Raw genomic sequence first — 22,043 nt, 5'->3', positions numbered from 1 at the left:
TAAAAAGAGCCCCGTGTACCGGCTGTTAGCCTAGCCTCGCTAGCCGGCTAGCTGAGCAGCTATATAACCAAACGTTAGTTATTCACCAAAAAAAAGGTTACTCTTTCGTCTATTTTGGTATAAACGCCTGCTTTTGTGATGAAAGGTAGTGCGGGGTTAGAAGCCGGTGTCATTTCGTTATATTGTATAATAAGCGAATCTGACAATCGTCCTGTCAATAGTAGTAGCGGGCCCGGAGCGGCTGAGCTACTTCAGAACGGGGAGAAGCTCTGGGAGGCGGCCACAGCAGCCAGGCCAGCCCGTGGTCTGAGCAAGGCCTCCGTGTAATGGTTGTGTGTTTATATGTGGGGGTGAATAGTGTATCTATGTGAGAGAGGGAGGATGGGAATTCGGATTATTTTTTATTATGTAATCGATGCGTTGATGGAAAGAATATTAATAAGCAACCAATTTGTTAATTATTGAAATTATGCAAATAGCAAATATTCTCCGGTTTCAGCCTCTGTCATATGTGACAGCAAAGCTAACATCTGTGGGTTTGGTCTGTTGATCAACAAGCAGAGTGAAGACGTCACTGTATTGTCAAAAACGTCATTTTTCATTTATTAAAGAGCAAACTAAATGGTTAATTGATCCTTTGGAACAATATGGTTTACTGAAGGTGCTCTTTAGCTCTTCTCAGCTCTAGTTAACACTGTGCGCGTTTAATGTGAGTGTTTTGGTGTAAGTGTGGTGTGTCATCAACCAAAGTATGTATTCACACAGAAACACGTTGGAGCTGTGAAAACCAAGCGTTATGTAACTCCACACACAGACCAACACAGTATCACTTATGAACACACACTGTCTCTCTCCATTCAAAGTGGGTGCAAATTCAGCTGTTACTAGGCAACAGGGAGCTACTGAAGGAGTGTGTGTGGGTCCGGCCAATCAGCAGCTTGAGTTCAGATGTGTGTGTGAGTGATGCTGGTGTCCACTGGGACACCTTTTTGTGTCCTTTTGATTAGACTACTGACTCACTCTGTGTGTGTTCGTGTGTAGCGGGGCAGTGCAGGCGGCCGTGTTTTGTGTGAGACTAATCCTGCATGGACTTGTCGCCATGAGCAACAAGGATATGGTTTCCACGGAGACAGGTGAGTCCCATCCACCAGTCTGACATTGTGAAGACACTCACACCTACATATAGACAGCTCTGGCTCTGTTGCTATGGTAACCACCTGTTGTTCCTGTGCTATGAATAGAGTTCAGCTTGGTCTGGCTCTTTTGTGGTTACGTGTGCTCACTGAGACCAGTGTCATGAAGCTAGTTGTTAACTGTTACAGGAGGCTCAGGATTTTCAAGTGTGTGTTAAAAGAACTTGTTAAAATCAATGTAATGATGGTAATGACAGGAGGCTCAGGATTTTCAAGTGTGTCTTAAAAGAACTTGTTAAAATCAATGTCATGATGGTCATCACCTTGCAGACAGGTGTTTCATCTCCATTACACCCGAGTTTGAAGCATCTCTCTGTGCCTGTGTGCAGAGAATAAAGGACAGAGGAAGGTGTTTCTTCCCAACAAGCTGTTGGAGTGTCTCCCTCGCTCGTGCAGTCTGCCGAACGAGAGGTTGCGCTGGAACACCAACGAGGTTTGTACTAAAACATGAACGATCTGCAGCAGATGTGGCCGCTGTGAGTGACAGTCACAGGATCCAAAACAGTGATCAGAAGGCAGCAACCGTTTTCATAATTTGAAACCGCTCAGTGCTGTTTGTGTACTTCACGGGAAACGTAACTGATCTCGCATCAGCTGTTGATTGTGACCCGGTGTTACGGGTTTTTCACACTTTATTCACACATCCAAATGTAAGATAAATTCAAACATGTACAGTGCAGGTGATAACCACAGAGAGAAAACTAAGGTTTGCAAACATAATAAACTTACTGACACAAATGAAGGCAAAGCATAGTTGGCTTTCTGGTTGAACTGCATACAGCACTATTATGACTAGTGATGAGGCTAATAAGGGTGTTTATGTTAACCTGACTTAAAAATTAAAAGTCTTTACAGAAACTCAGGCCCCCCGCCTTTGTGTCTGCAGGAGATTGCGTCTTACCTGATATCTTTTGACAGACATGATGAGTGGCTCTCCTGCACCCTGAAGACCAGGTACACACAGTGAATCAAAGCAAAGCGTCTGGACAGACCTGCCAGACAAAACTGAGGGCAACTAACCTGCCAACATATAGCCCTTAACTGATTCACCAAAGAGTGAATTGGATGACTGCACTTCTCCTGACTCTGTGCTGGTTGTCTGTGTCTCAGGCCCAAGAACGGCAGCATCATCCTGTACAACAGGAAGAAGGTGAAGTACAGGAAGGATGGGTACTGCTGGAAGAAGAGGAAGGATGGAAAAACGACGAGAGAGGACCACATGAAGCTGAAGGTCCAGGGCATGGAGGTCTGCTGCACCTGCAGACTCACACGATACCACTGTTTATTAGTGATGTCACAGTGTGTGTCGGTGACTGACAGGTGTCCTATTCTAGGAGCACATATACAAGTGGCCCAGATCTGATCTGAAAACATCTGATGTGGTTTGTTCACACTTCTGTGGAAACATCAGACCTGAGTCACTTGGAAACATCTGATCAGGGAAACTGCAGCTGGGGTGTGAACATAGTTCTTTAACAGTATACTCAGGCTCACTGTAGTAATATGTCTTTAGATTCTGTACTACCTTTACTATAGTATCAATAATGGAATCATTTTGGAAAGATGATTAAGTATTTGCTAGACTAGCTGAATGTGTTCCCATCCTGAGTATCATTGTTGATGACTAGTTGATGATGCTAATCCATGCTAACTGCTGTGTGTTGTTTCAGTGCCTGTATGGCTGCTACGTGCATTCCTCCATTGTGCCAACATTCCACAGGCGAAGCTACTGGCTGCTGCAGGTACACAGTCTCACCTGTCCTCTGTGCTCTCACACATGTACTGCCTACCTGCTTCATTGACCTTCAGGCAGTGAAGGTCCTCCCCAGCGACACACATGAGAGGGTCAGAATATTAGGAACACCTCTGAATGTTATGTAGTTCAGCACACTACCACCTTCAACTATGACCTCAATAATAAACACAATTGACTTTATATATTTATGACTATTTCACCAAAAACTGAAACATTTTGAGCTTCATAAACACAGATGTTAAGGTGGAAGTGTTGCTTTACAGGTATATTTAATGAAGGGGTTCTTTTCTTGAATCCCTCCTAAAGAGTTAATTATCAACTACTGACATCTAGTGGCCAACGTTTGTGTAGCACCCTAACTTCATACTGCACAGCACAGCTATGGTGGACATGTAGTGGCTAGTGATGTGATGATAGACGGATAGTTCTGTTGGCAGTAAATGTTTATTTGACACTGCTTTTGTAAATGATAAGGTTTGTTACTGATTTTTGCATTTGAAGTAAGAGTCAGTCCAAAATGTTCCCAAACAGGAAGTCCTTGTCTTTGTTGGCTGCTATCTGACAAGTGTCATGCTACAAGTGGTGCAGCATGCTGGAGTAGAGAGAGTCATCCATGTGAACGAGCCTTTACTTAAGCCATTTGGAGTGAGAAACAAATCAGTCACATGATTCTGGCATTGGCCACATGACAGTCGGGGACACGAGGCCTTGTTTAGAACCGCTCCCTCTGCTCGGCAACAAAGAGATGTCCCCACTACTAAGATGTGAAACTGACATTGGAAACTGAATTGAAGTGAGAATTGATCTGTGTGTGTGTGTGTGTGACAGAACCCAGACATTGTGCTGGTCCACTACCTGAATGTGCCGTCCCTGGAGGATTCTGGGAAATGCAGTCCGCTGCTGTGTGCTGTGGCCGACCGCCACGACAGCATGAGGTGGAGCCGAGACGACCTGCTGACCCAGCTGAAGCCCATGTGTATGAAACACACACATGTAGTACATGTTTGTGGTACTGATACTGATGTTGTGAGTACATACATGTTTGTGGTACTGATACTGATGTGAGTACGCAGTATGTGGATATTCTGTGGTGTTAACATGTAGTATCTGCTTCAGTTCACAGTATGAAGTGTTCGGTGGGTTCAGGCGATTTCAGTATTGAGGAGTTGGTTCAACACATTCTGGACCGACAGAGAACCAAACCACAGCCGCGCACACACACCTGCCTCTGTAACACTGCGCAGGGTAACAGGCCTCGCCGTGACATCACTCTGACATCACTGTGACATCACTCTGAGTGGAACTAACTCCTAACTCTCTCTGTGTCTGCAGCGTCTTCAGGAGTGAACATTCCTCACCGCTGCAACAGCACCAAGCATCGCATCATCTCCCCCAAACTGCCTCCCTCCTCCTGCCGACCATCCCCCTCGCCGCTCTGCTCTGAGGCGGTGGAGGCAGTGCAGAGAGCAGGGGAAGGCGAAGCCAAGCTGCCTCACCTCCAGGCTCAGAGCAGCCCCGTCTCGTCTCCCTGCCCCTCCTCCACGTAAGTGCCCTGGCTGACACCTGTTGATCTTAGTCTGGTGGGTCGTGAGTTTGTTAAATAACCATGAACTCCTCTCTCTGTGTTCCAGCTCGGCCTCATCTCCCCCTCAGCCTCACAGAGCCACCATCACCATGAGTAACCGCGGCAACGGCTTTTATGGCGACCGCAACCTGACAACAGTGGCACTGCCTCATAATGCGGTGATTGTCATGACGACGACCACCGACTTTGCTGGAGGAGGGGGGGGCAGGGCCAAAGGAGGGGAGACGGGGCCAAGGAGGAGCCTGTCACTCACCCGCTCTGGCCAGTTGCTGCTCTCTCCTGCCCTCCCTCCTCCTGCTGGCAAGGCCACCTCCCCTTCCCCTCCCTCTTCCTCCTCACCTGCTCCTCCCTCTCTCCCCCCTGCCTCTGTGCAGGCGCCTGGTGTGGCCACCCTGTCCCTCACCCTCCTCCCCTCTCCTGTCATTGGAGGCCTGCTCCTTACCCCGTCTTCATCCAGCACCTCTTCCGCCTCCCTCCGCTCCCCTCCAGCTTCTGCTGCCACTTCTCCTCCCTCGCCCCCTTCCTCACCCACACATCCATCACCTCCCCCATCTCTTCCCCTGGCCTTTGACCCTGACTCCTTCCTCAACTCCCCCAAACAAGGCCAGACGTATGGTGGTCCTCCTCCTCCCTCCTCTTCCACACCCTCCCCTGTCCTCTGCTCTTCCTCCCCTTTGTCTCCCCCCCTCTCCCCCACCTCCACCCCTCCCTCCTCTGTTTCCCCTCCCTCCTCGCTCTCCTGTTCGTCTGAGACAAACAAGAGGGACTCGTCCCTCCCGCTCTGCTTGTCCTCTTCTTCTTCCTCCCTTTCCCTCTCCATGTCTCCCACCTCTTCTGGGGCTCCACCCTTCCTCCCCCTCTGTCTGGAGCTGGGTGCTCTGGAGGAGTCGGAGGGAGACAGGGGGGAGGAAGACCTGAGGGGGAACGAAGAGGAGGTGAAGGACGGGAGAGATGATGACGATGATGAAGGCAGCGCTCCTCCCACCAAGCTGGCTCTGCTGCAGGTGGGGCTTTAAAGGGCAGGTTAATAACTGAACATCAGTGATGAGCATGTTCAGATCAGTGTTTTTGTACTGGCAAAAAAGTTGTTTGACATGACTGTTGGCGGCTGGAAAAACCCTTCTTCTGACCTCAGCTAGGTGGTGGGCGGGGCTAATTTACAGCCCATACTTTGACAACACTGGGTGGAGAAGCTGGGATAACAACAGAAGGGCTGTAGGCAGCAGAGGGTCATGGAGGGGGATGTAGCTGAGAGACACCACATCCTGCTCAGATCTGAATCATGGTATTTAAGTGATCCAGCAGCTGCAGTCCTCTCAGTCTGGGGCCCCACACTGCACACTGTGGGACTACTTTCTTCAGCAGAAACTTGTATCCTTCCACCATGGGTCTCATTTCCAATCCTTTGTCTTTTTCTGTCATTTAGACAAGCCACGCCTCCTCCAGCTCGTTGCCACATCAACAGACAGGGCAGAGCTCTGCTTCACTGCTCCTTGTGTGCCGAGACTCAGCAACCCAACCCTCTCAGCTGGCCAGTCAGACAAAGCGACAGGCTGAGGGACAGCAGCCATTTGCCCTGGAACAACCCTACCTGTCTGCACCTGAAGCCCCATCTCCAGTTCAGATATCCCATCAACCCCTGGTGCTGCAGCAGACATCACGCTTTGCTAAAGCTAACTCAGCCTCTGCTAGTGTCACCATGGCTATCACTCACCTGGCAACACCCCCACTCCAGGTGAAGGAGGAGAGTAGACGGGGCTACAAAACTGAGGATACCTGCATGGATACACACCTAGAAGAAGAGGAGGTGGAGCCACGTGAACCAGGAGGGGAGGAGCTTGACATCTCCTTCGATAGCCAGTTTCCTGACCTCATTTCTGACCTCATCACCGAGGAGGCCGATCCCATCGCAGTTCACCCCGCCACCACACCGAACCCCACTATGTTCCCGGCAGGGGTCCGATATGTGGTGCCCCCCCAGCCTTCACCCTCCTCCTCCTTCCTCCCCTTCCCTCACCCGCTGCCCTCCTCCTCCACCCGCCTCACCTCTATCACTGACTTTTCCCCAGAGTGGTCCTACCCTGAGGTAATCAATCACCAATAATCAGTTACATGACCGCAACAGTTAGTCAGCTGCTTGATCTGCTGTTCAACAGAAAATTAGTCTGTACCTATTTTGATAATCAATCAGATTTCAAGTAAAAATGTAAATATGTGACAGTGTCATATTTTCAGCTGTTGGTCAGACAAAACGCGACGTCTGAACACATCTTCATGAGCTGGGGAATTTATAACTTGTTTTTTGATGTTGTATAGATAACATGATGACTAATCAGCAGATTAATCAATATTAAAAATGCGTTGTGGCGCTGTTGTTATATTTAAACCTGATTGAGCAATGTCTAGTAGGGCTGCAGCTAGTGATGGTTTTTGTGTTACCAGCTGTCCAACCAGTTTACTGTCATTTTGCAACTAAAACCAGTAAACCTGGACACTGGAGAAGCTGGAGCCAGTGATGTTTTTTTTTTTTTTTTTTGCTTGAAAAATAAATAATAATTAGAATGGTTGCCAGTTAAATTTCTTTTGACTGCAATAATGTAGAATAAAACAAAGCAAATCAGATTTTATTAACATAAGAACAAGACATTTTGTTTGTGGTTTGGCCTGGAACAAACACAGAGGCCACAAATACAAACCTGGGGCTGAATTCACTGACAGTAATGACAAAAGTCACCATCAGGTATTCTCCTGGGATGCAGCCACCGCCTGTCCACAGGAGGGCAGCACAGTCCCACTGAGGAGTCACTGTCACGCCGACACAGTCTGACAGAAAACGCTTATTTTATTGTATTTGTATAAACAAGACCCGGTCCTGCTCTGTTACATTTTTAGACTGGTTGATAAAACTGCCTCTGACTTTATCAGTGTCTTAATTCACTGGTATTGTCTCATGTTTTTAGACCAGCTATGTTACTGGTGTGTAGTTACTATGAAGCTTCAGTCTGAGCAGTAGAGTCACTGACTGCTGCTCTGATGCTGCACTAACGTGTGTGTGTGTGTGTTTTCAGGGAGGCGTGAAGGTGCTGATAACAGGGCCATGGAGCGAGCCGTCGGGTCGATACTCCTGTGTTTTTGATCAGAGCACTGTCCCTGCGTCGCTGATCCAGCCGGGAGTGCTGCGCTGCTACTGTCCAGGTAAACACACAGGAGAACTAAATCCACAGTGCACCAGACAAAACAGTAACACTAAAGACAGAAGCACCAGAGTGTCCTCGGAGAACGGCTTTCCTGCTCTGGACATACATGTGAGTGTGGACATTACTCCTGCCCTGTGAGTGAGTCTCTTGATAGTGTGACTCAAGTGTAGCTCAGCTTTAATACATGTTGTTATCACACCCCCGTAACTGTGGGGGATAAGAGGTCTATGGTGTTATAGTAGAAATAAGTGTCTGAAGTTGAGAGTGTGGGTTTGATCAGGGAGTGTGTAGAATCACAAAGTGAACCAGACAGAAGTGTGAAAGGTGTCAGTCACCTCTCTGTAGCTGAAGCACATGTCTGTGTCAGTGTTTATTTTAATAAGCCTCTGACCTGACGGCTCTGTGTCCCCTCTCTCAGCCCATCAGGCCGGTCTGGTGTGTCTGCAGGTTCTGGAGTCCGGAGGTTCAGTTTCTTCTTCGGTTCTGTTTGAGTACCGAGCAAGGAACGCCAGCTCTCTGCCCAGTTCTCAGCTCGACTGGCTCTCGTTGGACGGTTAGTACAACTCCTCCTCCACCTCATGTACACCATAACACATCAGCTACCGGGTGAAAAGAACAATCAGCAGTGACAGGATGTGTGAGGCTGAACACAGTCTGTCCTTTTGTTAGTTTATGTGAACACTCCCCAAAGCACTGTGGGAGCTGTAGTTCCAACACTTAACCCAATAAGAGTGTGATTAATAACAGTAGTCCATGTTGATTGTCCTCTGTCTAGATGTCCTCTGTGCAGATATTTGGTCCATGTTGGAAACCCGTGGACGGTTCTAAATTGTGGTTTAGGGATGGTGACGGGATTTTGTGTGGGGGCGCCCACGTGCCCGACTGTAAACCCCTGCGGCAGCGTCACCACCAGTGAGGACAGAGACAGACATGTGTTTGTTGGCAGGCTGCCTGCTCTCTCCTCTCAGGAATCCAGTTTATCCCTTCATCTCTGTCCATCTGTCTGCCAGCGATTGATAGGGTGGAGCTGTTCTCCACTGTCATCACCTGAAAACACACACGCTCATCAGGGCAGCTGCTATTTCTGGCTCTGACTGAAGCTGTGTGAGCTCCACACACTCACACACAGGGCTGTGCTTGAGCAGCGTATGACTGAATGCGAGTCCAGAATCAAGTCCACGTATCAACCTACTGAGTTTGTCTTTCATCATTTGTCAGTAACTGCAGTTATAAATATCCAGTTCAGCTCTGGGATCAGCTGTTGTTCCTGCAGTCTTTAGTGACAGCTACTACATAAATCAGCATTAACATGAATGAAACAGTCTAATTCATGGAAACGCCAGCAGCTCCAACCTGAGCAGCAGATCTGAAGTATTGACTGACATACGTCTACACCTTAGTTTTCACAAACAACTTGATTCAAATAGTGATCAATGCTGAGCTCCAAGTGTTGATTTGTATTTGGTTAACGATCAGCTGATCATGGAAACACCTTACACCCCCCGTTTAGCCCTTCATGAACATTTCCTGATTAGCTTAAAATGTGCTGGTGCAGCAGAATCAGCCAGTAACAGAGACTGTATGAGCAGTTTATCAAAGAGCTGTTAAACAAAAACAAACTTGCTGAAAAGTGACATCTTCACTGCTTTGCCCTCGGGCCACTTGCTGAAGTCCTTGTTTAGCTCCTGGAACTCTTGAGTGTAGTGGAAACAGGCAGAACCTGGGACAAGGGTGCAAGCTAAACTCAGTTACGGGTTGGAAGGTTCCTAGTGGAAAAGGCCTGGGAGGGGTTGATCTTCACTCCCATCTTCTGCAGCACAGCGAGCACATTAAACAACAAACTGGGGTTTCAGTGAAGTTTAACATTAACTAGCCATAGCTGATATCGCATGTCACCGGTTTGTTGTCTGTCACGAACGTGCGTTCATAAGGTCACTTGAAGTTCACAGTAAAAAGATTCTTTTTATAACTGTGAACTTGTCTGAGGTACCACTCAGTACCACAGTGATCCAGTGATAGCTGTGTGTACATCCACGGTGCATTGCACACAGGAGCTGCTCGCTGTCGTTCTGCCGCTGTTGATGGACACACAATCTATGGGGCCGTGGGGTGGGCAGGTACAGTGTCATACTTTATGTTAATACTCCAGCTGTTGCGTCTAATGACCCATGAGGTCTCTGCGTGTCCGTCATGCACCTCTTCCTTTTCCTGTCCTTCCTTCATGGCCATGTTTCACTGGATCTTCTCTCATTTCCTCCTTCACGCTCACGTCTTCTGTCTTCATGCCGCCCCCGTCTCTCTAAACTCCGTTGGAGGTTTCAGGATCAGATCCAGGAATGTCACACAGTCAGTTGAGACACACTGTCAGCCACATTCCACCCCTACCCCCATCTCACTCTTCCCTCCCTCACGGTGGATTTCCCACCATGCTTTGCTGCTGTATTTGGACTTCCAGCCTGCAGACTGCATTGGATGACCAAGCAGACACTACTCCCTCTCTCTCCCTCTGGCTTTAAGTCGGCCTGATCCTCATGCGTCCGCTCAGCCTGTGTGGGACTTAATTTAGTGTGTGTGTTAAATCTCTCATCAGCTCGTGTGTGTTAACTTATCCTGTGGCAGCATAACATACCCAAAATGCTCTTCACCTGTGCTCCCTGCTCTGACACTGAGCGAGAGACATAGAGATAGACAAAGAGACACTTATCCTGTGGCAGCATAACATACCCAAAATGCTCTTCACCTGTGCTCCCTGCTCTGATACTGAGCGAGAGACATAGAGATAGACAGGGTGATTTTCTGACAAAGAGACGGAAGATGGACGGACAGCAGCGAGATGACACACAGCAGCAGGATGGTGTCGGTAGGACCAGCCCTGTGTGTGTGTGTGTGTGTTTGCAGTGTTGTCGTGATTAGGCAGCTGCTCAGTAACCATGGCAACCACCTACAGGTGACAAATTGATAGTGAAGTTGAGGAGATATAAAGAAGGAGAGTCTGGTCTGCAGCTGGTTTTTACTCCTGTTATCAGAGCAGCTACAGATGAGCTTCACAATCAACCAGAAGTTTTTATAAAACCAATACTGTCTTCAGGTCTTGGGTTTTCCACCCACCAGTCAAACACCTGTGAGGTGTCTGATTCATGAGTCTGCTGAATGTGCTGTGGCACCGAGGAGGGCTTTGTGGAGAAATGGATTAAATTGCCATTTTTGTCCATCAGGCTATACTCAGTAACCTGTAATGGCAGACTGAAAACATGTTGCTAGAAATGTTTTCACTCTTCTAGGGTCGGTCTCTACCAGCTGTGCACACCTGGATTTGGGCAGATTATGCTGGTTGTCCTGGCAGAAACTCTCAGGCTCTGTCAAACAGGATGGGAAGGGTCTGTGAATTCTTGGCTGGGCCCCTCGGGGACAGTCAGAGCCTGGTCCTGACGCTGCTCCAGTGTCTGAGCCGGTCACTGTGGGGCTGAAAGGTGAACTGTGCCCCAGCCGCAGGGTTTCTTCAAGCACCTCTCTGTGTTTGGCTGGATTCATTTTTCCATCAGGTCTGACCAGTCTCCCTGTGCCTGCCCCTGAGAAGCCCCCCCACAGCAGGATGCTGCCCTCACCATGTATTACTGTAGGGATGGTGTTAGCAGGCGATGAGCAGAGCCCCGGTCCAGTTCAGTTTGCCTCCTCAGACCAGAGAGTCTTTGTCCTCCTGCTCTCTCTGTCCTTTAATGGACACCAAGCAGCTTCATCTGCCTTTCACTCGCTCATAGTGGCTTCTGTGTTTTTGTCTGAATAACTCTGAGTTTTGACCAGAACAAACGGGGGGTTTAAACATGCCAGCTTGCGCTGTGGGTACTTGTTCTGGGTGGGTTTTTTATATTTATGTTACTGATTAAATGAATTCATATAGAAAAAAGTGACAAAATGACGGGTGGCACAAATAATTGTTGCAGCTGTGCTGGAGAGCAGGGAACCCCCAGTGTGTCCAGGTCTCGTTGTATCGGGCTATATTAGGGAGTGTGCTTTTATCCCCTCACACAGGGTGACGGTGCCAGACAGCAGCGTGATTGAAGTCAGTCGAGATAGTTTCCATGTGAGACGGTGTGGGTTAAAGAGGCTCTGAAACAGTTATTTAGGAGAGGAGTTTCCATGTGCCTCCTGTTAAGAGCTGCTGACACACCGGCCTCACAGACTTTCTTTGCCAGCACATTACTAGTTAAACCCAGGTCTGCAACGATAAGTCGTTTGACTGAAAATTACCGTGTTTTTGATATTTGATGAATCTGGAAGCCTCTACAGTACCACGAGGCCTCACTCTGCGTGTCTCTGCCTGCAGATAATCAGTTCAGGATGTCCATCCTGGAGCGACTGGAGCAGATGGAGCGCAGGATGGCCGAGATGGCTGCCTGCGACAACAACCAGCAACAACAACAACAACAGAGGCAGCAGCAGGGCAATCAGCTGGCTGCACCGCCACCACCACCCCTGCCTGAGGACCGTGAACAGGTGAGGGCAGTGAAATAAGGTGTGAGCAGTGAAGTCAGTTTTGGATTGATCTTGGTGAACAAGGTGAAAATGTTCACACAGAATGAACAACTTTTGTTTGTTGCTGCTGCTCTTCAAAATGTTGGCATTTAAATGTTCAGAGCCTCCCTGAGGAGCAAGAAACAGTTCAGTCAGTTTGAACAAAAAGCACAGCATGAGAGCATCACACAAACTTATACAATGTTAGTCCAGGACTGTAAAGCACACGCAGACTGCAGTATGTGGTGTTAAGTCAGCCAAGCAATATGAAAACAGCCTCTCGGGTGAACTGCATTCATCAGGACGACTGCAGCGGCAGCACAGTCATCACTCGTGATGATGCCACATTTCTCTGCTGGTTGGAAACTGTATTGAAACTTCAGTAACAAATCAACACTCAAAACACTACGGGGTGCTGCACAAAATACAGAAGGACCACACAACCACAACGAGGCGACTGCAGAACATCGGCACAATGAGAGAAGAAACAAAAGCACAGTGACCAGAACGAGAGGCACTCTGTCCACACAGGGACGACAGCCTCAGAGCTTTCTGCTTTGCTTTGTTTAATATTGTTGTGAAGTGGTTTTGGTTTGTTGGACAAAACTAGACTTTTAAAGATGAGCAATTGAGCTACAGGAAACTGTGGTGTCATTTCTCCCTTTGATAGCCAAAACAATTAGTCGGTTCATTTAGAAAATGACTGTGGATGCACTCCTGCATATTTATAAAAAGCAGTGGTGAAACAGGAGGCTTTACAGAATCAGGTCATATTCAGACACTATGAATGTTAGATGCACTGTGCAGATAAACTCAGAGTTTTCTGTCTAACTGGAGAAACGGTCTGTAAATGAGCCGCACAGCAGGTGATCAGGCAGTTACATAAAGGTGACTGAAGACCTGGGTTGAGCCTGTCGCCTGCTAAACAGGTTAAGAGGAACAAATCGGCCTGAATGGAAACTCCCTTTAAAGCATCTCTGCAGCATGACCTCTGCTGAACTGAGCCAACTCTACCTCTCCCTCTGATGTCATGGGGAGTTTGGCAGATCGAGTCCTGAGTTAAAATAGACTTGACGTGACAGCGATGGACACAGTGAAAGCTGACCTTAACTAAAACAATTACAGCTGCAGACACGTTAGCTTTGCAGCCGATGAAATCAGTAGTCTCCAGGTTTGCCTTTCAGCCAAAATGTTTCTGGCCTGTTTGTCGTAGATAAGTCAAGTGATTTATTGTCACTGACTGCGATGCTAATCTGGGTAACATGGTGTTTTATGCAGCTTTATTTTCTGGCACCGTCTTTAGCCAGTGTGCAGCAGGGCTGCCGAACATGTAAAAATGGGGTTAGTCCAGAGCAGGACACGCTGAGTGTATGAAATGTCTTTTAATGGAGCAGTTCTTTCAAGGAGACTCCTCAACAGCTGCTTATACACTCAACACAAGTTACTCAACTCAGATGTCTCGTGTCTTGGCCCGGGACACTAGTAGAAGTTGTTGTGTTCCTCTGTCCTCTAAAGTTGTAATAAAGAGCAACTTAACACTCGAACACGCCCTGTTCACACATTGAAAACAATCAAGCCCTGACACGGCTGTGAACGCTGAGATCAAGTTGCTGCGTCGTTTCCTGTCAGTCCTTAGTGTGTGATGGAACGGGAATGGCAGACTCCGCCACTACTAACAAAATGTATAGAGAGAGAATTACTGAACGTACCTAGACTGAAGCAGCTCAGAGCGTGAGGCCATGGGTCTGCTCGGAAACGCTGGGTCAGGAGTTGAGTTGTTGCCCCACGTGAAGCAGTTTAAAGATCTCTGGGTCTTGTTCATAGAGATGAGATCACAGGTACAAGTGGCCAAAATGAGTTTCATTGAGAGATAAGGTAGGGAGTTTTGACATCCAGTGCTCCGTGGCATCAAAATGAGCAGGCTGAGCTGGTTCTGATCAGGATCCTCCTGGGCGCTTTCTATTGGAGGCTTACTGGGCACATCCACTGGTAGGTGATGCCCAATGGAACATGCTGGAGAGTTCATATATCTCTACTGGCCTGAGAACGTCACAGGGTTTCCCAGGACGAGCTGGAAAATGTTGCTGGGTGAGAGTGACATCTGGATTACCTTGTACTGAAGCAGGGTTTCCAGATGAGCACTGCAAAGATTTTAGTCACATTGGTTGATTAACTGCTGCGTCAGGAGGCATCTGATGTGTCCCAGATTTATCCTGCAGCCCAACACTGAGCTCAGACCACCTCAGTCACAAAGGTCTATGTCCAGAGACCAGAAGGACCAGGAGTCCTGCAGCAGGTGGTCTGGTGCCCACAGAGCCCTGGAACCAGCATCATGGAGTCAGCCTGGGACCACATGCAGACAGAGAGACACTGAGACAGCCTGAATCCACAGCTGAACTGTGGCCGCCTCTAAGATACCAACAAGGCACCTGCCCAGCACATGGAGACACTGTGCAGGTGGACCGAGGAGACCTGGGCTGGTTTAAGGGCAAAGGCGATCACAGCAAATACTGGTCTGGTTTAGGTTTGTTCTCTTTGCTGCACTCTGGTATTGAAAGTGTCCTCCCTTTTGGTGCTTGAAACATTTATAGAGGACTGTACACTGAATGGCTGTAACAGTGAATAATAAATAATAAAAACCATCTCAGACAATAAAAACCTGAAGGGTTGTGGCTTTAGTGTTGTGTTAGCCTGTTAGCGTTGTCACTGCCGTGTGTCTGAGGGCTGGTTTGCTGTGTGGGTGTCAGCCCCGAGAGCAGGATGGATGGTCAACAGCTGGTCTGATAACACGAGGGCTTCCTAGCTTCATACTGCTGTTTGATCACAGCCTCACTCGCTCATGTGTATCACACAGGGAGGGGCAGAAGAGGTGTACAGTAAGACGGGGGGGGGGGGGGGAGGTATGAATGTAATGTTTCCTACCAGCTGGAGGGAGGGGGAGGGAGTGACAGCACAGAGGGTGAGGTAGTTAACCTGAAACAAAGTGCTGAGAGGGTTCGTCAGCAGTCAGGAGTCATTTGTACAGCAGAACCTTCTCTGGTTTCAGGGGACATTTGTAATTAACACAGCTGATTAATTAAAGAAAGTATTAATCAGTTTAACAGTCAGGTGTTAAGGTGATGTCACCTCAGGTGTGTTAACCTACTGTCTCTCTGTCCCAGTCCTCGCAGTGGTTTGAGAGGAGGATTGTCAGAGTATGTGAACGGATGATGAGGGGAGGACGGTGGGGAGGAGGAGGAGGAGAGAGGCTTCATCACTCTGCCCGTCACCGCGGGATGACACTGCTCCACCTGGCTGCTGCACAGGGATACACACATCTGATACACACTCTGATCCACTGGAGGTACACACACACACACATCTGTCATAGTATAGTTGTGAGGACCCTCATTGGCCCCTGACCTAAACCTGGGTCCGACCTGACCCCCAAAACCAAGCCTGAACCCTCAGACAGGCCTTTGAACATGTCCTCACTCCAGTGTCTGAAACTCAGACTGGTCCTCACGGTGTATATCCATACACACCTGATACACATTGCGACCCACTGCAGGTGTTAAACCACAGATGTTGTTGTTTTAGGAGCGTTAACAGCGACAGTTTGGACCTGGAACAGGAAGTTGACCCTCTGAACGTCGACCACTTCTCCTGCACCCCGCTGGTAAATAGTACAGTTAACATGTTTAAGTCCATGATGGATGCTGTTACTATGGTCACCAACAGTTTGAGTCCCTCTGACATAAATCAAGGTCACTGTTACATAGCAGCGTTTTGGTTTAAGCACCCCCTGTGGTCTGTGTGTGCAGATGTGGGCGTGCGCTCTGGGCCACCAGAGGGCAGCAGAGCTGCTGTACGGCTGGAACAGCCTGGCTCTGGGAATCCCCGATTCGCTGGGACGCCTGCCACTCGCCGTCGCTCGCTCCCGGGGACACACCCGCCTCGCCACAGCACTGGAGGAGCTGCACACACAGCACACGCACACACATGCACACGCAACCCCCAGGAAGACACACACGCCTCCAGCAGACACGTACAATCCAGCCACGCCTCAGTCACAGCTGCCCCCATCTCCTTTGTCCACCAGCCCAGACACAGGTAACGCACACATGCCCCTGCTGCTGATCATGTGATGGCATTCTAGCTCTCTGATTGGTTGGAATTGATTGGTTCCTACTCCTCCCAGGTCTGAGTTGCTCCAGCAGCCTCCCTTCCCCTAGTGACCCTTCTTCCCCCTCCCCGAGCTCCGCCTACTCCAGTGGCCCTGCTCCCATGGAGACATCCCCCTCCTCCCCCTCATCTCCTTCCTCCTCCTCTTCCTTGATGCCTCTCTCCCCTCCCTCTCCCTCCTCCCTTCCTGCCGTATCCATGTGGGGGGAGGAACCAGACTCTGCTCTCAGCACAGGTACCGCAGGTAATATTACTGTTCCTCCGTGTTTAGTTGCTCTGTTTCTCGTCCCTCGTTTGTGTTGTTGATCATTATAATCAATCTCATAGGTTTGATCCCCAGCAGTTCCAGAGACTCTTCTCTTTACCTCATGGACTATGAGTCCACCTCCCCTGACGACACACACACTTACACGCATGTACACACAGCAGGTGGGCAGCGTTCGCACACCGCAACGGCGCTGGAGGAGCAGCTGCTGAGCTACAGTGAGAACACTGAGAATGAGGGTGAGGAGGAGGAGTACCTGGAGGAGGAGGTTCTGCAGGTACACACACCTTTACAGCTCAGCTTAAGCTCAAAGTTCTGTTCCACAGTTGTGCTACATGTAACAGCTAAGCTCAGTCCTCGACCATAGTCCCTGAATTTAGTTCCCTAAGTTAAGTTAGTGTAGTACCTGAGTTTGGCGTCAGGTTTTAGTTTGTGGTTTTAATGTGCACATTTAGTTTAGCCCCAGAGTGCAGTTTTTGTGTTTAGCCAGTGAGGGTAACCCTTGACGTTAGTCCTGTTGTTTAGCCCCATGTTTAGTAGTTGGGTTTTGCCCCAGAGTTTAGTTCTGCCTGGTTGGGAAAGTGTAGATGTTCCCAGGAACCTGGTGATATAATTCAGACCACACACATCAAATCTACAGTAACCATGGATGTCTTGACTCCCTGTTGCTCTGGTAACCCTCTCAACACAACAGGTTGACATGGCAACTCTGGCAGAGCACATCATCGAGGCGACCCCGGAGCGAATCAAACAGGAGGACTTCCCCGTGGGGGCGGATTCACCACTCAGAGAGAGGCGGGACAACCCCACCATACAGGACACCTGGCTGGCTACTTACCTGGACACGGTCGACGCACACACACACTCCCCACCCAGGTAAGCCACTAAACGATGCCCCACACTGTAGTCCTTTGTATGAAGTGTTACCATAGAAACAAGTGTGACCTGTGCACCATGTGATGACCAGGTAAGAACAGAGGTATGGATGGATGTGTTTGTATTGCAGGCGAATGTGCCCCCCCTCCCCCCTCAGCGCTCTGGCCCTCCAGAGGCTCCGCCCACCATCTTCTGCGGCATGGGCAGAGTTTCTGAATGCCTCTGCCAATGGGAAGATGGAGAGAGACTTTGCCCTGCTGACGCTGACGGACGGCGAGCAGAGGGAGCTGTACGAGGCCGCCAGGATCATCCAGAACGCCTTCAGGCGATACAAGGTTCCTAAACCTAACTGCTGCTACGGGTTTCACTGTGTTCTCTGTATGACTGATGCATATAGAACTGCTCATATTTACTGAGCTCCTGCAGTGTTCTTAACGAGCTGCAGTGGTCTCCACCCTGGAGGCCAGAGAGCTCTACACCTGACTAGTGCTGACCAGGGAGGTAACGACTCACCAAATCCACGGTTCAGTTCAGACCTCGGTTTCCAGGTGACCTCTGTGTTGACTGGTTCATGTGCACTCAGCTTATCAAACCGTTTTCCCCCTCTCTCCCCACACCTCCTGTCATTGACTGTTTAAAATGAAGGCGAAGGCGCCTCCTCTAGTCCAGACTTTAGTCCTTGAGCTTTAGTCTAATCTCCACGTTTTACTTCCTGAGTTCACAGTGAGAGACAACAACATCACACTGTAGTAGCAAAGTTTAGTCCCTGAGTTGAGGCCCTGAGTTCTTCTCCCTAGCTTAGTTCCAGAGTCTAGTTTCTATATAAGACTAGACTTTTGATTTTTATCTCCTGGAAGTCCACGCTAGCTACCGAGTCTACATTCCAACGTGGTCTAATCGTGGCCAAATCCGATCTCTGATCATGACTTTTGATTTTTATCTCCTGGAAGTCAACGCTAGCCACTGAGTCTACATTCCAATGTGGTCTAATCGTGGCCAAATCTGATCTCTGATCACCTAAACTGTCAGCGTAAGTCCCTGCCTTTAGTTGGATGTCGCCAGCTGAGAGGCCACATGTTGCCTGTGGATACACAACTAAAGACTGCACACATGTATTTTTCTGAATTTACCATGGAATCTGTCCAGGCCTTCAGGATCAGTGGGTAGAAACCCGTGCCACTGCATAATGGTGTTAGCTGGTGTTGTTTATGGACCTGGTGCATGTCCTCCTCCCATTGGATCAGTAGACGTTTTAATAAGTTTGTCCCAGTTTTGTTCTCATGCATGCTCTTGGGGATGCGTGGACAAAGGCTGAGCTGAAACATTTAGTTTCATGTGAAATGAAATACATGATTGTTTGATGAGTAACACTGACGGGAAGCAGAAGCCTTGATTCTGTAACTGTAAATGTTTGTTCCTCCCACCTCTGTGTCTTCAGGGTCGGAGGTTAAAGGAGCAGCAGGACATGGCTGCAGCCGTCATCCAGAGATGCTACAGGAAGTACAAACAGGTGTGTGTTAATGTGTGTGCGATGGATTGTACTGATTTGTCTGGAAGCTTCACTAACACTGAACTAACCTGCTGTGTCTCTTCATCTCTCTCTCTGGTTAGCTAACATGGATAGCTTTGAAGGTAATATGGCAGACCAGTAGCTGTAGTACTGTGTAGGCAGTTCATCTTCGTCTCTGTGTGTGTGTGTGTGTGTGTGTGTGTGTGTGGCTAGAGCCGGCGTCCCACCCGGTACAGGTGGATGCTGTGTCCTGTGATGTGAGTCCTCCCCATGACCGTCACTTTCATTGTGTGGTTAGATGCTGCAGAACATTTAATTAGTTAATTAGTAATCCCTGCCTCAGGGTTAATGAATATCACCTACATGGCCAAAGGTAGATGAACATTCTCTTCATACGATTTGTGGCCAATCTGTACAGTGCACAGCCACATTCATCCAGCTGAGCCAGAAGACAGAACTCTCAGTTTACCAGTGGATGGACGTTCCAGCCCTTGGCCCTGGTCACGAGCTTGGAGTAGTGTTAAAGGATGGACGGGTTTATGTGTCATTCCAAAAGTCTTACATTTAACTGAATGGACTGTGCACGAGTTTCGTCGTTTACTTTCACTGCAGAGAAACTGTAATAAACCTTAGGGTCTGTGATTGTTTTGTCATGATCACAGAATTTGGCTTTTGATTTTTAGACCATGCAAACTAACTTTGAGCACTTTGAGGTGTGGGGTTGGTTGAAAATAAAGAATCTTAGCGATTACATGTACAGCTCAAAGACAGGATATAGTGTCCAAACACCTTTGGCCATGTAGTGAGAACTGGCTGAGACTAAAGACCCAGTTCAGATCGGTCTGAGGTTCAGTCTGAGCCGACATCGCCGGCAGGTGATCGAAGTGGTTCTCAGAGCTCGCTATGTTCTCTTCATCTGTGGTTTATTCCTCTAAGCAGACTGTACACTTCCTGTTGTGTTTGTTCTCTGGCTGTGTATGAACGCTAACAGTGCCGCTCTGTCCCTTCAGTATGCTCTCTACAAGAAGATGACCCAGGCGGCCATCTTGATCCAGTCTAAGTTCAGGTCGTACTATGAGCAGAAGCGTTTCCAGCAGAGCCGGCGGGCGGCCGTCCTCATCCAGCAGTATTACCGCAGCTACAAGGAGTACGAGCGGCTCAAGCAGGCTCCACGAGGCGCCGCCAGCCACAACCCCAAGATCAAGTAAGAGCTGATCAGCACATAGAGCACTAACACATCCAGAAGTCTTAGTGAGAGCTGGCACGGAGACGTTCAGCCGACTCCAGAACCACGGAGTTGGCTTTGGCACGACGTGAGATATTCCAGTGTCTGAGTCAGAACATGTGAAGCATGTGAAGGTGGGCAGTCAGTCAGGAGACATGAGACAGAGAAACACAATCACCCTCCACGTCGCTGAACACCCACTGAAGGCAGCAGTTGATTGATTAAAGGCTACTGATCAGCATCGTGTCAGGTCACAGAAAGCATCCTGCCTATTCCACTAAGAACACCCACCGCTTACAGGTGAGCTCAGACTGAATGGGTGTTACAGTTCCTCTGACTAAAGGGTGTGATACACAAGGTCCAAATGTGTTAGAAGTCACAGTCCGACGGCTGCTGCAGCCTCCTGAGTGATTTATTTAGTCGTCAGTGTACGGCTGCAGTCAGCAAACGGCTGGCTGAGCGCAGCGTCCGGTTCACCTGAGCTTTGTTTTAGTTTACACCAGAAACACACTGCCAACACACTGATGGCTGACAGTGGGTATTGATTATTGCCAGCACATCCCGATTGCGCCTAGCAGGTCTTGGTCATTGACAGTAAGCAGCAGGTATTGATTATGTGCCCATCAGGGGGTCGTTCTTGACGAAGAAACAGGACCAGGCAGCCAGAAAGATCATGAGGTTTCTGAGACGCTGCAGACACAGGTAACACACACATTTACATTTTCACCGGCCGCAGTTTGGTTGTGACATTCTGGATAGTGGTTAAATCAGCGACTCCCCTCCCGGTTTTATCTCTGCAGGATAAAAGAGCTGAAGCAGACGAGGGAGCTGGAGAGGAGAGGACTGACCACTTAAACCCTGTCTTCATTTCATCCCTTCTTCCAACAAAGGAGAGGAGAAGTAAGGCGGAAGAGGAGAGACGGATAACAGAGATGTTCTTAATGTTGTCTGATGGCGAGAGACTGACAGAGCGATGCCTTACCCAGCGCTGACTCTTTCTTCCTTCCTCCCTCCTCTCCTCTGCTTCATCTGTCTGTCCATCTGTCGTCTGTCTTCTCCCCTGGTTCAACATAGCTGTGTGTCTGCAGCTTAGAAAGAGCTCCATTCAAAAATGTCACACGTCCTGTTGCTCAGTCTTACAGGCACAGGATACTTGGTTTCTTTTGCCCTGAGCAGCACCTTGCAGGAGGCAGAGCAGATACAAACTGTGGAAATCTGAGGTCTTTCTCAGTACTGAGTCCACCAAGGTGGTCCAGACTTTCAAGGACCAGAGGACGTTGTCCAGTCAGTGAGCGTCCGGTTCACGAGCTCAGATTGGCTCTGAGGATTCACTGTACCGTACACCTGACTCAGAGGTCAGGTCAGTACCCTCTGTCCACCACGTTGACAGTGAGACACAGTCTGTTGTTCACTACTCCTTTTCATCTATAGATGTTTGGTTTTTTTTTTTATTGACGTTGTGTGATATCTGTACAGACAGGGAGCCCTGAGTCCACAGAGGCAGCACTGTCACAGCGTTGGATGTACTGTGTATTTACTGAATATGCATGAATGGATTAATTCATGCTAAGTATTTCTACTCGCAGCACATTCAGGTCATTCATTTCAGCTTCCAGAATTTTCAGACATTGCAGTACAGTCAACAGTGTGTTTCCTCTTTTTTAAGATTATTTTTGGCTTTTTGTTTTTGTTTCACCATCGATAGTGTCTTAGGCAGACAGGAACCCACAGGCAGCTGGTAAAACAAGCAAAGCTGGTCT

The 22,043-nt window shown here is 48.7% G+C and overlaps 2 protein-coding genes across 4 annotated transcripts in view; both read left to right on the top strand.

Annotated features, from left to right (window-relative positions):
• Nucleotides 1-5,247, top strand: part of LOC109952431 (calmodulin-binding transcription activator 2-like) — a gene marked incomplete at its 3' end in the record, with an annotated part of 6,209 nt that extends 962 nt beyond the window's left edge. Inside the window, exons 2-10 of the mRNA XM_020587501.1 lie at nucleotides 1,042-1,133; nucleotides 1,523-1,626; nucleotides 2,080-2,147; nucleotides 2,304-2,439; nucleotides 2,864-2,935; nucleotides 3,778-3,925; nucleotides 4,066-4,194; nucleotides 4,282-4,492; nucleotides 4,581-5,247. Coding sequence (XP_020443157.1) covers nucleotides 1,100-1,133; nucleotides 1,523-1,626; nucleotides 2,080-2,147; nucleotides 2,304-2,439; nucleotides 2,864-2,935; nucleotides 3,778-3,925; nucleotides 4,066-4,194; nucleotides 4,282-4,492; nucleotides 4,581-5,247 — 1,569 coding nt within the window. The remainder of the gene's footprint in view (nucleotides 1-1,041; nucleotides 1,134-1,522; nucleotides 1,627-2,079; nucleotides 2,148-2,303; nucleotides 2,440-2,863; nucleotides 2,936-3,777; nucleotides 3,926-4,065; nucleotides 4,195-4,281; nucleotides 4,493-4,580) is intronic.
• Nucleotides 5,223-21,569, top strand: camta2 (calmodulin binding transcription activator 2). 3 transcript variants are annotated; one of them, XM_020587507.1, is made up of 17 exons: nucleotides 5,223-5,538; nucleotides 5,961-6,620; nucleotides 7,603-7,729; nucleotides 8,150-8,284; nucleotides 12,056-12,225; nucleotides 15,405-15,586; nucleotides 15,823-15,901; nucleotides 16,047-16,335; nucleotides 16,424-16,642; nucleotides 16,735-16,949; nucleotides 17,367-17,548; nucleotides 17,679-17,883; nucleotides 18,987-19,058; nucleotides 19,160-19,180; nucleotides 20,069-20,262; nucleotides 20,911-20,985; nucleotides 21,084-21,569. In XM_020587507.1, the coding sequence occupies exons 1-17, from the start codon at nucleotides 5,353-5,355 to the stop codon at nucleotides 21,136-21,138; spliced, it is 3,066 nt and encodes a 1,021-aa protein (XP_020443163.1). In that variant the 5' UTR covers nucleotides 5,223-5,352; the 3' UTR covers nucleotides 21,139-21,569. The 3 variants fall into 3 exon arrangements, with proteins under 3 accessions (XP_020443163.1, XP_020443161.1, XP_020443164.1); XM_020587505.1 differs by having other exon boundaries at nucleotides 16,424-16,651; XM_020587508.1 differs by lacking the exon at nucleotides 19,160-19,180 and having other exon boundaries at nucleotides 16,424-16,651.
• Nucleotides 21,570-22,043: the final 474 nt, after the last annotated feature.

The sequence above is a fragment of the Monopterus albus genome, unplaced genomic scaffold (assembly GCF_001952655.1).
Source record: "Monopterus albus unplaced genomic scaffold, M_albus_1.0 scaffold460.1, whole genome shotgun sequence".
Lineage (NCBI taxonomy): Eukaryota > Metazoa > Chordata > Actinopteri > Synbranchiformes > Synbranchidae > Monopterus > Monopterus albus.
This window is presented reverse-complemented; position numbering and strand designations above follow the sequence as displayed.